At 46.5% G+C, this 15,364-nt stretch overlaps 2 protein-coding genes across 2 annotated transcripts in view; both read left to right on the forward strand.

Annotated features, from left to right (window-relative positions):
• LOC114863030 (lysozyme C-like) overlaps positions 1-1,512 on the forward strand; it is a 2,315-nt gene extending 803 nt beyond the window's left edge. The window contains exons 3-5 of the mRNA XM_029163847.3: positions 666-726; positions 1,126-1,170; positions 1,244-1,512. Of these exons, the coding sequence (XP_029019680.1) occupies positions 666-726; positions 1,126-1,170; positions 1,244-1,325 (188 nt within the window). The 3' untranslated portion in view covers positions 1,326-1,512. The remainder of the gene's footprint in view (positions 1-665; positions 727-1,125; positions 1,171-1,243) is intronic.
• Positions 1,513-7,080: 5,568 nt separating this feature from the next.
• On the forward strand, positions 7,081-8,516 carry LOC114858696 (keratin, type I cytoskeletal 10-like). Its single transcript, XM_029156200.3, has 5 exons — positions 7,081-7,351; positions 7,599-8,057; positions 8,124-8,187; positions 8,272-8,316; positions 8,403-8,516. The coding sequence occupies exons 1-5, from the start codon at positions 7,153-7,155 to the stop codon at positions 8,455-8,457; spliced, it is 822 nt and encodes a 273-aa protein (XP_029012033.3). The 5' UTR covers positions 7,081-7,152; the 3' UTR covers positions 8,458-8,516.
• The last annotated feature ends 6,848 nt before the right edge of the window (positions 8,517-15,364 follow it).

A 15,364-nucleotide genomic window follows, 5' to 3' on the forward strand; every position in this document is an offset into this window, starting at 1 on the left:
CACCACACACTGCAGCTTTTCACCACCTGCAGCTTTTCACCACACACTGCAGCTTTTCACCACCTGCAGCTTTTCACCACACACTGCAGCTTTTCACCACCTGCAGCTTTTCACCACACACTGCAGCTTTTTACCACCTGCAGCTTTTCACCACACACTGCAGCTTTTCACCGCCTGCAGCTTTTCACCACACACTGCAGCTTTTCACCACCTGCAGCTTTTCACCACACACTGCAGCTTTTCACCACCTGCAGCTTTTCACCACACACTGCAGCTTTTCACCGCCTGCAGCTTTTCACCACCTGCAGCTTTTCACCACCTGCAGCTTTTCACCACCTGCAGCTTTTCACCACACACTGCAGCTTTTCACCACACACTGCAGCTTTTCACCACACACTGCAGCTTTTCGCCACCTGCAACTTTTCACCACCTGCAGCTTTTCACCGCCTGCAGCTTTTCACCACCTGCAGCTTTTCACCGCCTGCAGCTTTTCACCACCTGCAGCTTTTCACCACCGCCTGCAGCTTTTCACCACCTGCAGCTTTTCACCACCGCCTGCAGCTTTTCACCACCTGCAGCTTTTCACCGCCTGCAGCTTTTCACCACACGCCTGCTTTTTACCACCACCTGTAGCTTTTCACCACGCGCTCCTCTTTTCCCCTCAGAACTCATCGATGACGACATCTCGGACGACATCAGTTGCCTGTTGATGTTCTTCAAAAATCTGTGAGTTCATTAAAAACCTTTGGTCTCAGACTCACTGGGTTTCTTGCAGACGTTTGGTGCTTTTTTGATCGACTGGTTTGGATTTTTCAGAATCAGATGCGAATCAAACGATGAGTTGAGACTAGTTGTAATCCGTGTATCAGCATGGAAGCTTTACGTCACCGCAGAGTGAAAATGAAAGCGTACGCTGCGTTCCGTTCCAGCTTTGCTCTGAACTATGCAGCTGGACCAGTGGGACCACAGCTGCTGCGTTTACCGTCAGCGGTCACGCTGCTCAAACGCAGCTGAGGCAACAGCATCTGTAGATCAGATCTGACGCCTCTTTGATGGGAGGGATTTCTGCTGGATGCACTGTGATTGCAGTCTCTCCTTTCATTGTGTGACTCATTCCATCCTCAGAGCCAACAACGGCATTCCCCCTCCACCGTTTGACACCATGAGAAGGTAAGTGGTGAAGCCGCATAGTGAGCTGAAGCAGCGTTGGACCGGTCTAAAGGTTTTTGCTCTTCATTGTCAGGGTCCGACTTCTCTTCAGGAAACAGTGCACAGGGCTGATTGCTACCGACTACTTTGCTGGGTGTCCACCACCTCCAAACTAAAGGACTCATCATTAGCTCCTCATCAGCTGACGTTTGATTCAAAAATCAGTTCAAATCTGTAGTACATGATTTGTGATTATAATGAAGTGAATCTGTATAAGGTGTTGCTTTTCATGTCTAGAATGCAAAATAAAATCTGTGCTTTAGCTTGTTCCCTGCTGTAACAATAAAGATGCTCCTACGCTGATTTTATCAAGTGATTAAATTTGAAATCTAGTTGCCCACTACTTATTGCAAGCTTTCAGGGTTCCAGCTCAGTAAATATAATTTTCTGAAGCTGGATCCGTTTACAGTCACAGGATGAACTAGCGTCAGCGGCTTCCTGACAAATGAAGGTCGAGGCCGTTACTGAAGGTGTGAGGCGTCCCAGCGGGTCTGTGGAGGTTTTGGTGCTATTCTCCCAACGGTTCCATCCCTTGATGTTTTCACATTCACATTCACCACCATATACATGTAGTTTTAGCGCACATGATCCTGCATGCTACTTTAGGAAGTAGGTCCCCAGTGCTGCTAGCTAACACGGCTAATGCTACATTAAAACTATCTAAAAAGTGCACGAGCCTTTTATCCAAAGACACAAACCACCAGGTGAAGGCTCATAGCCTGAAATACAAGCACTCGGTTTCTGGATTGTGAATATAAAATGGTGTAATTTCTGTTAAAGTAATCAGATCCGATCTCGCATCCTTCGATTTTGTGACGCAGACTCTCTTTGTTTTAGAGACATGGTTTCTATTTGGAGAAAACAAAGCCTTGAGCAAACGCGCCGACGTCCCTCGGTGCAGTTCTCCAGCTTCCTCATGTGGCCAATGGCAGTCATTACATTCCATCCATCTAGGAACCACTGACCGCTCTCTGTCTTCCCCTACACCAGAACTAGAACCAGAATCAGCCATGCGTAGTGAAGGTTGCACAGTAGTAGAAACTTGCTTTGGTTCTTACATAGAACATTAGGACATTAACCAGTGAATTATGTGGAGCAGACAGGAGCCTGGCAGAGCAAGACAGCGCTATTTGTTATTTAAAAGTCCAGCAACAGAAGAAGCTGTTTTTATGAGGTGAGGTTCTGGTCCGGTTGGACCGTAACCTCCTAAAGAGTCCATGTGCAGGTTGTGGAGAGATGGAAGGTTCCAGCTGCAGTTTGCTTGGCAGTGAAACTCAGTAGAACTGAACCAGCATCTGGACCAGCTGCTTGACTTTCCTCAGCGGCAGGAACAACATCCTCTGCTGATGGACAGCTCCTACTTGAGATTCTGGTGGTACCTAGGAACTGGACCTGGAGCCAGAGCCAGCAGCACCTGTACTCAGCCTTTACCGCCTGCTTCAGTCCCCAGAGGAGGAGCTCCACCTGCTTCTAGCTTGTCTGCTTCACCCACTCATTCTTTGAAATAAACCCTGAACCTCTCCGCCATGTTGGGTCCATTCAGACGATACTCAGTTCTGTACGCAGTCTATGGGTTTCATTTTTCTCTGAAGAAACTGTGTTTATCAGCTGAAAGCTTTTACTTTGTGCTGTGTTGCCCAAATTTGATGCATCAGCATTAAAATCAGCTGGTTGAAGCGCAGGAATGTTGTGTCTTGTCTGGCGTCAGAAGCTAAAGCTAAAGACGACTTGTGTCATTGCTTGCTGTTTTCCTCTGTCTGTCTCTGGATATCAGGTCTTAGCTTCTCCCCTCAGCGTCAGCGTCTCTGTGGAGGAAGTGAATCGCCCTCAAAATGGTTTAATTATAAATATGAGAATTTAAGATAGAAGCACGAGGAAGAGAACGCGTGAGTGGAACAGCTTATACTGATGAACAAAGGACGAACCGCTAGGTCTGCCATTAAAACTATGAGATTATCTTAAGTGGGAACTTTCCTCGGAGGCTGAATGAGTTTTGCTGCTTTTAGAGTTTAGCTGCTCCTAAACGTCTGTAACGTGATCAGTACCAGCTGCTATCACAATGCAGGCCTGTGAAACTAGACATCTGAATTGGTGATGTGAGAACATCTGATTATCAGCTTTTAATCCTATGAATAGATCATATAACTAAGCTAGATTCGTTGCAGATCCAAGGCTTCGAGGTGCACGGACCTGAACTACCGTGACGTCTGTGAAGCTCTGAAACCCTCAATTAGGTCAGTTATTTGGCCAAGATCTGTTCCCAAGCAGACGATTTGTTTCAGAAAGCAGGAGTGGCGTCTGTTGGAGCAGAACAGGCAGACGCTATAAATGTCATGACTCTGGAAGCCAAGGAGCAGAGTCCAGATGAAGGTTCTGGTGGCGTTTGTGCTGGCGGTGTTTATCAGCCCTGGTGTTGAGTGTCCCACTACAAGGTTAGTAAAGCTGTAGCTTAAGATTATTCACCCAAAGGGTGAGGCAGACGTTGGTGCATGAACAATGCCACTTGTGGAAGCCAGGGTGATGTGAGGGGCTCGGCCACTACGCCCATCCAGCAAGCAGAGGAAGGAATCCCAGCAGCCAGGGAGCCCACACACCTTCAGTTCCAGGGGGGCAGGTGTTGCGACCCAAGCCGCCCACACAGAGCCCCCCACAGAGCTGCAGCAGCCACAGAGACAGCACCCGAGGCCAGAGTGGGCCACCGGGGGTCAACGCTGTCCGCCCCATGAGAACCAGGGGCAAACACTCCCCCCGATTGGAGGGTCGGCCTGAAAGAGTGGAGCCCGAGGACCCACGGTCCGTAGGGAACCCGCCAGGAGATGCCCCCGCGCCCAGAGTGAGACCCGCCCCCAGTCCACCACCCCCAGAGTGGGCCCACCCTCAGTCCACCACCCTCAGTCCACCACCCCCAGTCCACCACCCCCAGCGGGGCCGACCCCATCAGCCCGACCTCATCCCCTGGCATCACAGCGGCCTGCAGCACAAGGCCAGCAATTGGTGGGGGTCAGCAGAAAAGAGACCACCCAGGCAGACGATCAATGTACCCCGGGCGGAAAAAGGGACCCCCCACACTCCAACCGCACCACACGCATAACAACTTACACAAACACAGACGCATACACCCACCCACGTGTACAACACACACCATCACATCAACACACACACACACCATAAACTCTCTCACAACAAACTAGTCAATCATACGTGAACCTGTGCACTCTCAGATACATTTTTGCACCCACACCATTCGCTTGATCACATTCGTGGGGAGGGTAGGTCTCCGGCCTGCCGTCCATGTGGCCCCAGGCAGGGACCGCACGGTGTGTCCGCCAGGCAGTGCACCCCCTCAGCCTAAATGTCTTTTTGCAGTTAAAACAGGGTGGTGATCTCTCCACCAGGGCCAGTGGACGAGGCCACAACTGGCCTCAGCCCCAGGCCTCAGTGAAAGAGCCCACCCCCGGCCCTAAATGTATGTGTATGTGGCTAAGTATGAGGAACTATCCCCTCCAGAGGGAGACCCCAGAGTCCTGGATGAGTGTGTATGACTAATGCAATTAAAACTGCAGAGCATCCCACTTAGGACGGAACCACTTTCCGGTAGCACCGGTCCTTCCATCAATAGGATGTCCCTCGCACAAATATAATTGGGAAGCAAGGCACGGGGGTCCGCAGAGCCAGGTTCCAGACTAGCTCTGCTACCCATCTCACCGCCCCCCACAACCCCCAGCCAGGAAGACATAGACAAGACCAGGGGACCACAGGGGACTACTACTGCCCAGGCACCACATGCAGCGCAGCCAGAACTATCCTCACCCTTCTGTCACACTTACCCATTCTATGCTATGTCCATGCTCGCCCCGTGTAGTGCTACACTCAAACCTACACACATACTCTGTGGTTGTGCATTGAGGGCCGACCTCCGCCCAGGGCCCAATGAAGGCAGCAGCCCGAGTATCCCACAAGACCCCCCTGCGACAGGCCGAGCAGTTACCAGAGGGCATCGGACCACTAGGGCAGGTAGTGCCTCACCCGAGCAGGGGAAGCACCCCAGGGGAGAGACACTCCTCCAGGCACAGGCAGACACCCCCAGAGGGACCCCAGGTCTCCACCCCCAGGTCTGCCCCCGCACTCTGGAGACAGGCACACGGCAACCCTCAAAATGGCCCTACTCCGGCACCGGACTGCCGGTCTCAGCAGCCACCACACCCCCACCGCAGGGGACCAATGCGGTCAGCCCAGAATCCATCAGCCCCTGGTCCCTTAGGCAGGCAGGCACTCCCAACCACCAGACAGTTCTATCTTTGATCCCGCCCTGACCCTGGTTCTGATGCAGGTTGTTCCTCAATGCTGCTCAATGGGACTTGTTGGCTTTTCCAGACTGGGTAGGCCTGAGGGTTGAAGGCAGAGCTGCAGGTTCTGATTGGTCTCCAGTGTCTGCAGAATGTCGAGCCGTCAAGGGCACGAGTGTTCTGAGTGAGAGCGAGATGATTCGGTGTGTGGTTCTGCTGGCGGTGCTGGGCTGGAGCCCGGCTGAAGGTAGGACCGTGACCAGATATATGGGTGGAGGTCCATAATGCCATCAGCGACCTGATACGGAGCACGACGGACCAGTTCATTAGCCTGATGGTTGTCAAGAGTAAGCGCAGTGTCACCGACTGCTTCACAGACTACGGTTCTAAGAACCCGTGAGACCTCAACAGCTGCCGGTGTCGGGTCCACGAGTCCTGGTTTGGGTTTAGTTCACCTCAGTTCTTGGCTCTCCTGCCTTCAGTGGTGTGTCACACAGACACGGTGTCAGACTTTAAAAGCAGCGTTGACCCTCAGAACCAGAACTGCACGCTGTTCCAGCTCAGCAGCTGCAGATTCTGCCACGACGGAACCACTCGGGTGGTGGACATCTGTGGGACGCTCTGCAGCCGTGGTTCTGTGTCTGATGTGATGCTGTAAATCCTGATAGACGTGTGTGTGTGTGTGTGTGTGTGTGTGTGTGTGTGTGTGTGTGTGTGTGTGTGTGTGTGTGTGTGTGTGTGGCTCCAGGTGACTCTCCTCTGCTTTGTTTGTGGGTTCTGGGCTTCTGAACCCTGTTGTTCTGTGACTCAGGCTCAGTTACAGTGTCACATTGTGGACTAATGTTTGCTTATGGTCCAGGTTATGTCACATGTTGACTAATGGATCGGCTGCTGCTCTTTGTATTCACTCTGACCTGTTTGACCAGTGTCAGTCGATGCTGGAGTTTACTGTGAAATGCATGGTCCTCGTTAGTCCTACGTTGTGTCACATCAACCTCCTCCATGAACGCAGAGAAGCGATTCCTGTTTGCCTGCTGTTAATGATGCACACAGACACAGTCTGTTGTGAAGCACTAGGCCGGTAGACGTGGATAAGAATGTGACTGTGAGCCGTTCTAAGAATATAGAATCAAGTAATAAACAATAACACATGAACCTACTGCAGCATTTCAACTTGAAAAATACATTTGAAGGACTAATTGTTATGTATATTATAAGACATAATACAGATAGATAGAATAGATCAAAGATGTGAATAATGAGCAGATGATCTGTACCAATGTGGCTGAAACGGGACCAATAACTTTATGTAGTAACAATATTTGAAGTTTTAAAGGTTGAAACTGACTAGAAACTGCCCCGAGAGGAACCAGCAGATTTCTGCTGCTGCTCTTGTTCTTTCCTTTTGTTGGGTTGAAGGTCAGAACAGTAAAAGAGACAGTGTCACACCCTGGAAACCAAATCCGCTGAAACCACAGCTCAGTCTCACGTCAGCCTTTATGTGACGTCTGATCAGTCTGGATGAATGGATCAGTTCACCGCTCTGACGACATGGATGAATGTGACACGGGCCGTCTCCGTCCGTGGTCCGGCCTTCGGGTCCCAGGGGGCAGGTCTTTGTCTGTGCAGTGCACGGCATCCTGGTTCTGTGCTATATATGCGGCTCACGTGCGCCTCCAGTCCAGGACGTGGAACCGACATGAAGACGCTGTGTGCGCTGCTGCTGCTGGCCGCGCTGGGCTGCAGTCTGGGCCGAGCCAGGAACGTGTCCGTGTGTGAGCTGACGGCCCAGCTGAGAGGCGCCGCTGCCAACTGCTCCAGGATCAACGCGTCGGACCCCGCGGTGCTTGCCCGGAGTAAGTATGGATCTACTGTCTGTAGACAGGCGTCAGGCAGAACCAGGGCAATTTACATAGAAGCTACAGTTTGCATCGTGTGGCTTATTTACATCACACGGTGACCCAGCAGAAGCAAAGAATCCACCGGGTTCACCCACAGTTTGTACTGGACCAACAGAAGCAGACTGAGCCTGGTTCTGCTGGGTTTCTTCTCCAGGTTTCTACAACTGTTCCAGATTTGTCACTTTGGGTTTTCTGTTTCCAGTTGTTTGTCATGCAGATATTTTGTCAAATTTGAGCACCAGTGCTCGAACCAACGAGACCCACGTGTTCAGAGACCCTGGAAAAGGAGCCAACAGCGGGAAGAACCAAGACAGCAGTGGCCATGGGGAGAACCAGGATGGCGGTCACCATGGGGAGAACCAGGATGGCGGTCACCATGGGGGGAACCAGGATGGCGGTCACCATGGGGGGAACCAGGACGGCGGTGGCCATGGGGAGAACCAAAGCCAGGAGGCACAGTCTGGAGGCGGTAAGGGTGGTCCCAGGCGCCGTAGCAGGAGCTTCAAAGGTTCTGGCTTCGAACAGACCCGGCCCGGCTCCAGCTCCCCCCCACCTCCTCAGCAGAACTGCACGCTCTACGGCGTCTTCCAGCTCAGCAGCTGCCAGGCTTGTAACGATGGCGTGACTCCAACAAAGAACATCTGTAACCTGAACTGCAGCGGTGAGTTTCAGTCCGTTCGTGTCGATGTTTTCACTGTCGATAGCAAACCTATTGCTTCCTTTCCAGAGTTGCTGGATGACGACATCTCAAACGACGCCATTTGCCTGTTTAAGGTCACGTTCTCTAAAGAGTGAGTCCATTCCTTTTCATTGTGGGACTTTTGTATTTGGCTTCATAATAATTCAGTGTATAATAGATCCATGTGTTTCTGCAGCATCTGCACCAACAGGTGGCAGGAGTGGAGGGAATCTCTGGGAAAGTAAGTTGATGTGTTCGGTTCTGTGATTGCTGCTGAACTCAACCAGTGGCTTTAACTGAGGAACTTTGTTCGTCTGTTTGCCACAGAAACCAGAAAAACCAGAGTGGCCAGTGCAGCAACGTCTCTGCCTACATGTGCTAATGAGCCGCGTCTGAAGCTAGCTGCTAGTTGGTAGAAATAAAGGAAGCATGAAGCACCTGCTTGCTCGCGTCTTTGTTCAACAGATCACACTACTGGTCATCGGTACAGTCGCACACAAACCACCTGCAGGGGACACTGATCGAGTCAGCTGACGCACTGACTCACACCACGGATGTGTACAGGAAGTGGAAGCTGGAGGGGGAGCGTGGGCAAAGCTGTGTCCAGGTCGTGGCTGAGGTGTAACTGCTGCCTCAGAGTCAGGGGGGATAAGACTAAGACTTAGCCTAAGAATAACAATAAGATTAAAACTAAGACTAAGACTAACAACAACAAGATTAAAACTAAGACTAAGACTAACAACAACAAGATTAAAACTAAGACTAAGAATAATAATAATAATAATAATAATAAGAGTAAAACTAAGACTAAGAATAATAATAATAAGATTAAACTAGGACTAAGAATAATAATAATAAAAAATATTAATAATAATAAGATTAAAACTAGGACTCAGAATAATAATAATATTAATAATAATAAGATTAAAACTAGGACTAAGACTAAAAGTAACAATAAGATTAAAACTAAGAATAATAATAATAATAAGATAAAACTAAGACTAAAGATAACAATAAGATTAAAACTAAGACTAAGAATAATAATAATAATAAGATAAAAACTAAGACTAAAAATAACAATAAGATCAAAACTAAGGCGGCACAGTGCCTCACAGCAAGAAGGTTCCAGGCCCTGGTGCCTTTCTGTGTGGAGTTTGCACGTTCTCCCCGTGTTTGCGTGGGTTCTCTCCGGGTTCTCCGGCTTCCTCCCACATTCGGTTGATTGGCCTCTCTCCATTGCCCATAGTGTGTGAGTGTGTGTGTAAAGGTGTCTGTCTCTGTGTTGCCCTGCGATGGACTGGCGACCTGTCCAGGGTGGACCCTGCCTCTCGCCCATAGCCAGCTGGGATAGGCTCCAGCACCCCCGCGACGCCGCATAAGGGAATAAGCGGCTTGGAAAATGGATGGATTAAAACTAAGACTAAGAATATTGATAATAAAATTTAAAATAAGACTTAGACTAAGAATAACAATAAGACAAAACTAAGACTAAGAATAACAAGAAGATTAAAACTAAGACTAAGAATAATAATAATAATAATAAGATTAAAACTAAGACTAAGAAGTCAAGTCAAGTCAACTTTGTTTATAAAGTACTTTTAAAACAGCAGACTTACCAAAGTGCTTAACAGTTTAAAATAAATTAGAATATAATAACATAATAAAAGTGCAATCAAAATGCCATTTCCAACATAACATTTAAATAAAATTAAAAATTTAAAAGAACTAAAAGGAATAAATACAATAAAATTGTTAAAGCCAACTTTAACAATTTATACTGTGTGACATTGGCTCAACCTTCCTGCCTTTAGAATAACATTCACAGACTGTAATCACAAAAAAGGAACCACGCATTAAAACCAGACTGGAAAACCTCAAGTGTGCCATTTTGGTCTAGAAAATCCTTCAGTTGTACATATACAGTTTTTTTCCTGAATTTTGGAGATAAAAGGTTAAAAATAGGCCTAAAATTAGACATCACTGTGGGATCCAGGCCTGGCTTTTTGATCAGTGGCTGGACTGTAGCATGTTTACAGTTCTTTGGAAAGACACCAAAGGCGAGGCTGCTGTTAATAACAGCAAGAACAGAAGGTCCTAAAGTAGTGATAAAAAATCGAGGTGGGACAGAACCTGAGGGCTTCAAATGTTTAACAGTCTATAAAACACAGAGTCACTGGTTCAAATCGAAGAAAAGTTACAGGACAAAATACAGAAACTGACGGGTCAGAAGCAGGTGGTGATATGAGGGCCCTGACATTGTTCACCTATTTACAAAGAACTTAAGAAACTTTTCACATGCCTCCAGACAAGGTTCTACACAGGCAGTCTTCGGGGCATTAAGAACAACGTCTATAGTGTTAAACAGAACACGAGGCTTGTGACAGTTTGACAGGATGATATTAGACAGGTGTTGTCTTTTAGCCTCTTTTACCACAGTCTGATAACGACCCAGCAGTCCTTTAAAATTTGCGACACTTGTGCTTGTCCTTCCTCCACTTTCGCTCAGCTTTTCGGCCCACGTCTGACACAAGTTAGATTTAGCCAGGGTTCAGATTTAGTTTAGGCTGTCTGGGTTTTAATGGAGCCCCAGCATCAATTACTGTTTGGCAGGTGGTATGAAACCAGGAGCTGAGCTCATCTGTATCAGAACACACAGGCTCTGGGGTGTTTTGATTGAAGGAGGCTGAGAACTGAGCGGCAGTGAAGGGGTTAATAATACGCACACTCCCAGCAGGAGCGCGGGACTTGAACGTGTTACAGGACAGGTTGAGGTCAAATAAACCAGGCATGTGATCAGAAAACACTGCATCACAAATCCTCAAGTTGGAAACAGACAGGCCATAAGTTAAAACCAGGTCGTGTGTCCATGTTCTTGCGTGGGTTTTGAAACATGCTGAAGAAAATTAAGAGTCAATAAGACTTAAAAAGTCCTTTATCATTGTTTTTTCTGGACAGCACACGTGTACATTAAAATCTCCAACAATAAGAACTCGATCATACTTAGGCATGATTTCAGCCAGCAGTTCAGAAAATTCATTAATAAAGTCCTTATTATATTTAGGTGGACGATAAATCACTGCACACAACACAGGGTGCGGGTGACCCAGTTCAAAGAAGTCCAGTTCAAAGCTGGAGAAGGAGTTGGATATAGCTGGTCGGCTCCATTTATACAAGGATCTGTACACGATGGCTATCCCACCGCCTCGACCCGACGAGCGGGCAGTTAAAATAGCCACAGACCGGTGGTAAAAGTTCAGAAAGAGCACTGGACTCACCAACATTCAGCCACGTCTCGGTCAGACAAAGAAAGTCCAAGCGTTGTGAGCTGAAGAAACCCTTAAGGATAAAACTTTTGTTCGCTGGAGACCTGGCGTTTACCAGCTTGAAGCTGACAGGTGCTGGTGAGGCCAAGGTATTTGTAGTCCGGGGGGAGAGAGGCCGCAGGTTCTCCAGGTTGACCCCACGCTGCCTGGGCCCTTCAGAACAAGGACGACGACGGTAGTAGAGCTCCTCCGGTCCGACGATAGGCACCAACAGGCTCCAGTAAAAGTCGGGAAGGAAAGAGGCCATGAACCGCTCCAAAGCCATGCAGCGAGTCCACCCGAAACCGTATCAAGCAGGCCTTCAGCTTCACCAGTTTACCACTGCGTCTGTTTCCTCCGTGGAGGTAGCACCGCAGCCCGGCAAAGGTGAGCAGGTAGGCCGGACAAGAAAGGAGGCAAACTTTCCTGACCATCAATGTCAATCTCCACCAAGTACCTGGCCGAGACACGAAGATCCAGGAGCGTAAGGCGATCATACACCAGCAGAGCAGAATAACAATAAGATTAAAACTAAGACTAACAATAAGAATAAGATTAAAACTAAGACTAACAATAACAATAATATTAAAACTAAGACTAAGAATAAGATTAAAATTAAGACTAACAATAAGAATAAGATTAAAACTAAGAATAAGATTAAAACTAAGACTAACAATAAGAATAAGATTAAAACTAAGACTAGCAATAAGAATAAGATTAAAACTAAGACTAACAATAACAATAAGATTAAAACTAAGACTAACAATAAGAATAAGATTAAAACTAAGACTAACAATAAGAATAAGATTAAAACTAAGACTAACAATAAGAATAAGATTAAAACTAAGACTAACAATAAGAATAAGATTAAAACTAAGACTAACAATAAGAATAAGATTAAAACTAAGACTAACAATAAGAATAAGATTAAAACTAAGACTAACAATAAGAATAAGATTAAAACTAAGACTAACAATAACAATAAGATTAAAACTAAGACTAACAATAACAATAAGATTAAAACTAAGACTAACAATAAGATTAAAACTAAGACTAACAATAAGAATAAGATTAAAACTAAGACTAACAATAAGAATAAGATTAAAACTAAGACTAACAATAACAATAAGATTAAAACTAAGACTAACAATAAGAATAAGATTAAAACTAAGACTAACAATAAGAATAAGATTAAAACTAAGACTAACAATAAGAATAAGATTAAAACTAAGACTAACAATAAGAATAAGATTAAAACTAAGACTAACAATAAGAATAAGATTAAAACTAAGACTAACAATAACAATAAGATTAAAACTAAGACTAACAATAACAATAAGATTAAAACTAAGACTAACAATAACAATAAGATTAAAACTAAGAATAAGAATAAGATTAAAACTAAGAATAAGATTAAAACTAAGACTAACAATAAGATTAAAACTAAGACTAACAATAAGAATAAGATTAAAACTAAGACTAACAATAAGAATAAGATTAAAACTAAGAATAAGAATAAGATTAAAACTAAGACTAAGACTAACAATTGTCAGGTTTTGGTTTTGTTTCCAGTTTTTGAAAGGTCTGATTTTCATTCATGTTGTCATGTTCTAGTTCCTGTTTTATTTTTATGGACTTCCTGTTTCTCCCAGATCACAGCTGTTTCCTGTCACTCCCGGTTCACCGTGCACACCTGTCAATAATTTAGCAATCAGTCTTCTGTATTTAACCACCAGTACTCACCATAGCCAGTTGCCAGATTGTTGAGTTTCAGTACCACTTTCCAGCCTTTCCAGTCTAGTCACCTTGTGCAAGATCACGTTTGTTTTCTGACCGCCGATTCCTGCCTGTCCCTTGACTGTACCTTCGCTTGGATCTATTTGGCTCTATCGTGTATGACCTGGACTATTTGTGACAACGATTACTGGATTAAACCCTGATTTTCTCACCACCTACCTCATGTTCTGGCACTGTGCATGTGGGTCCGCTTTCCACCGCATCCTGACAACAATGAGATTACGACTAAGACCAAGAATAACAAAAGGACTAAAACTAAGACTAAGACTAACAATAAGATTAAAACTAAGAATAAGACTGAGCCTAATAATAATAAGAATGAATATTAGGAATGAACATAAAGGAGGGAAATGTATGTGATTATTGCACATTATGAATATGATACCGATAATATGGGAAGATATTATACAGGTGCAAGTTTATATAATTTGGCTTTGCTGATTGTAGAGTCTGGTGCAGCAGGAGGAAGGATCTACAGAATCTCTCCTTCACACAGCGAGGCTGCATCAGTCTGCTACTGAAGCTGCTCCAGAGCAGACAGTGAGTCCTCCAGTGGGTGAGAGTCCTGGTCCATGATGGATGTCAGTTCAGCCAGGACCCTTCTGTCACCACCTCCTGCACCGTGTCCAGAGTGCAGCCCAGGACAGAGCTGGACTTGTTGATGACCCTGTCCAGTCTCTTCCTGTCAACACTGTGATGCTGCTCCATCAGACCACACGTACACGATGATGATGCCTCCACTGAGTCATAGAAGGTCTTCAGGAGCGGCCCCTCACTCCAAAAGACCGACGTCTAATCTGACGTGTAGAGGGTGAGGGGGAAGGGGCCAGTACAGTCCCCTGTGGCCCCCACACTGCAGGTCAGAGTGTCAGACACAGTCCCTGGCGCTCACAAACTGAGGCCTGTTTGTGAGGTAGTCCATGATCCACTCAGTCAGACGGAGGTCCACACCAGCCTCCTCCAGTTTGTGTTTCAGAAGCACCGGCTGGATGGTGTTGAAGGAGAAGTCAAAGAACATGATCCTCACAGAGCTGTGTAGTGTTGGCAAAGAGCAGGTGCAGTATTTAATTGTCTCTGTTGACAGTGTGTATGTCATCATGAGGATGAGGGCTGTGTGTGGTTAAAATGCTCAGGGAGTGAAGAGAACTGTAGAATTTGGGGGTTTTAGACGGGTTTTTGAGGAAAGTGTCAGTAGGAGCCAGAACCGATGCCTGAACACACTGTGCGTAAGATAAATACCAAAATAATACTGAGGGGTTATTATGAACCTGCTGTGTATGAACACATGAACAGTGGCCCCAGAGCCTCCACCGCTGGACGTTCTCACCTTCTGACGTCACGTTGCGCCTCTGCTGCTGCTCTGCAGCGCCACCTGCAGGACAGCGGTGTATGTGCTGCTCTGCCACTCAGCTGCTGCTCGGCCGTTCGGTCTGCGGTCAAATGAGGCGTCGTTCGTTCATCCGTCGTTCAGCCAGCCGCGCTTCAGAAACGTCTTGCGCCCGTATTACGCGCTTTACAGCAGAGCACAAAACACGCTCGTCGCGACTTCCTCATTTAATAGCGAGAAGTCGGTCTGTTCAAAATATGGAAAACTACGAAACAAAATATTGCATATATAGAAAAACTGTCGCCTAATAAAGATCTGTATACTTTTACTGTAAAATTAAGCATTTATTAGTATTTAAAACTACCATGTCATACTGTGAAACTTTTATAATAAACTTAACTTTGGTGCATAGTTCCAGGCTCAGACCACTTTCCCCTTGTTCTACTAGAGGTGTACTATCACCCCACAAAGATTTGTGTATTTTTACTGTATAGTTTAGGATTTATTAGTATTCAAAACTACCAGTGCAGAGAGGATGCTGCTCACACAGACACGTGCAGGTGGAGGGAGGAAGGAGCAGAGCTGCACGGCTGCACCGCGCGCAGCGCCGCGCTCGTGTCCGGGCCGGTTCTGATCGGCCTGTGTTACATGTAGAAGCAGAGTCGTTGCAGCCGGGTGTTTTCCTGTCGGATCCATTTACTGCTCAAGTATTTTAAAAGCCAGAGTCTCTGACGCTCTCACGTAACACGAGTAGTTAAGCGAACATCAAGTGACTGCAACATCAAACTCCTTCTGTAAAAGCTCAAGGGCACCTCGGCATGTGCTGTGGTGCTTCATGCCGTCACAGTCCGGATCTTGGACTC

The sequence above is a fragment of the Betta splendens genome, chromosome 1, assembly GCF_900634795.4.
Source record: "Betta splendens chromosome 1, fBetSpl5.4, whole genome shotgun sequence".
Lineage (NCBI taxonomy): Eukaryota > Metazoa > Chordata > Actinopteri > Anabantiformes > Osphronemidae > Betta > Betta splendens.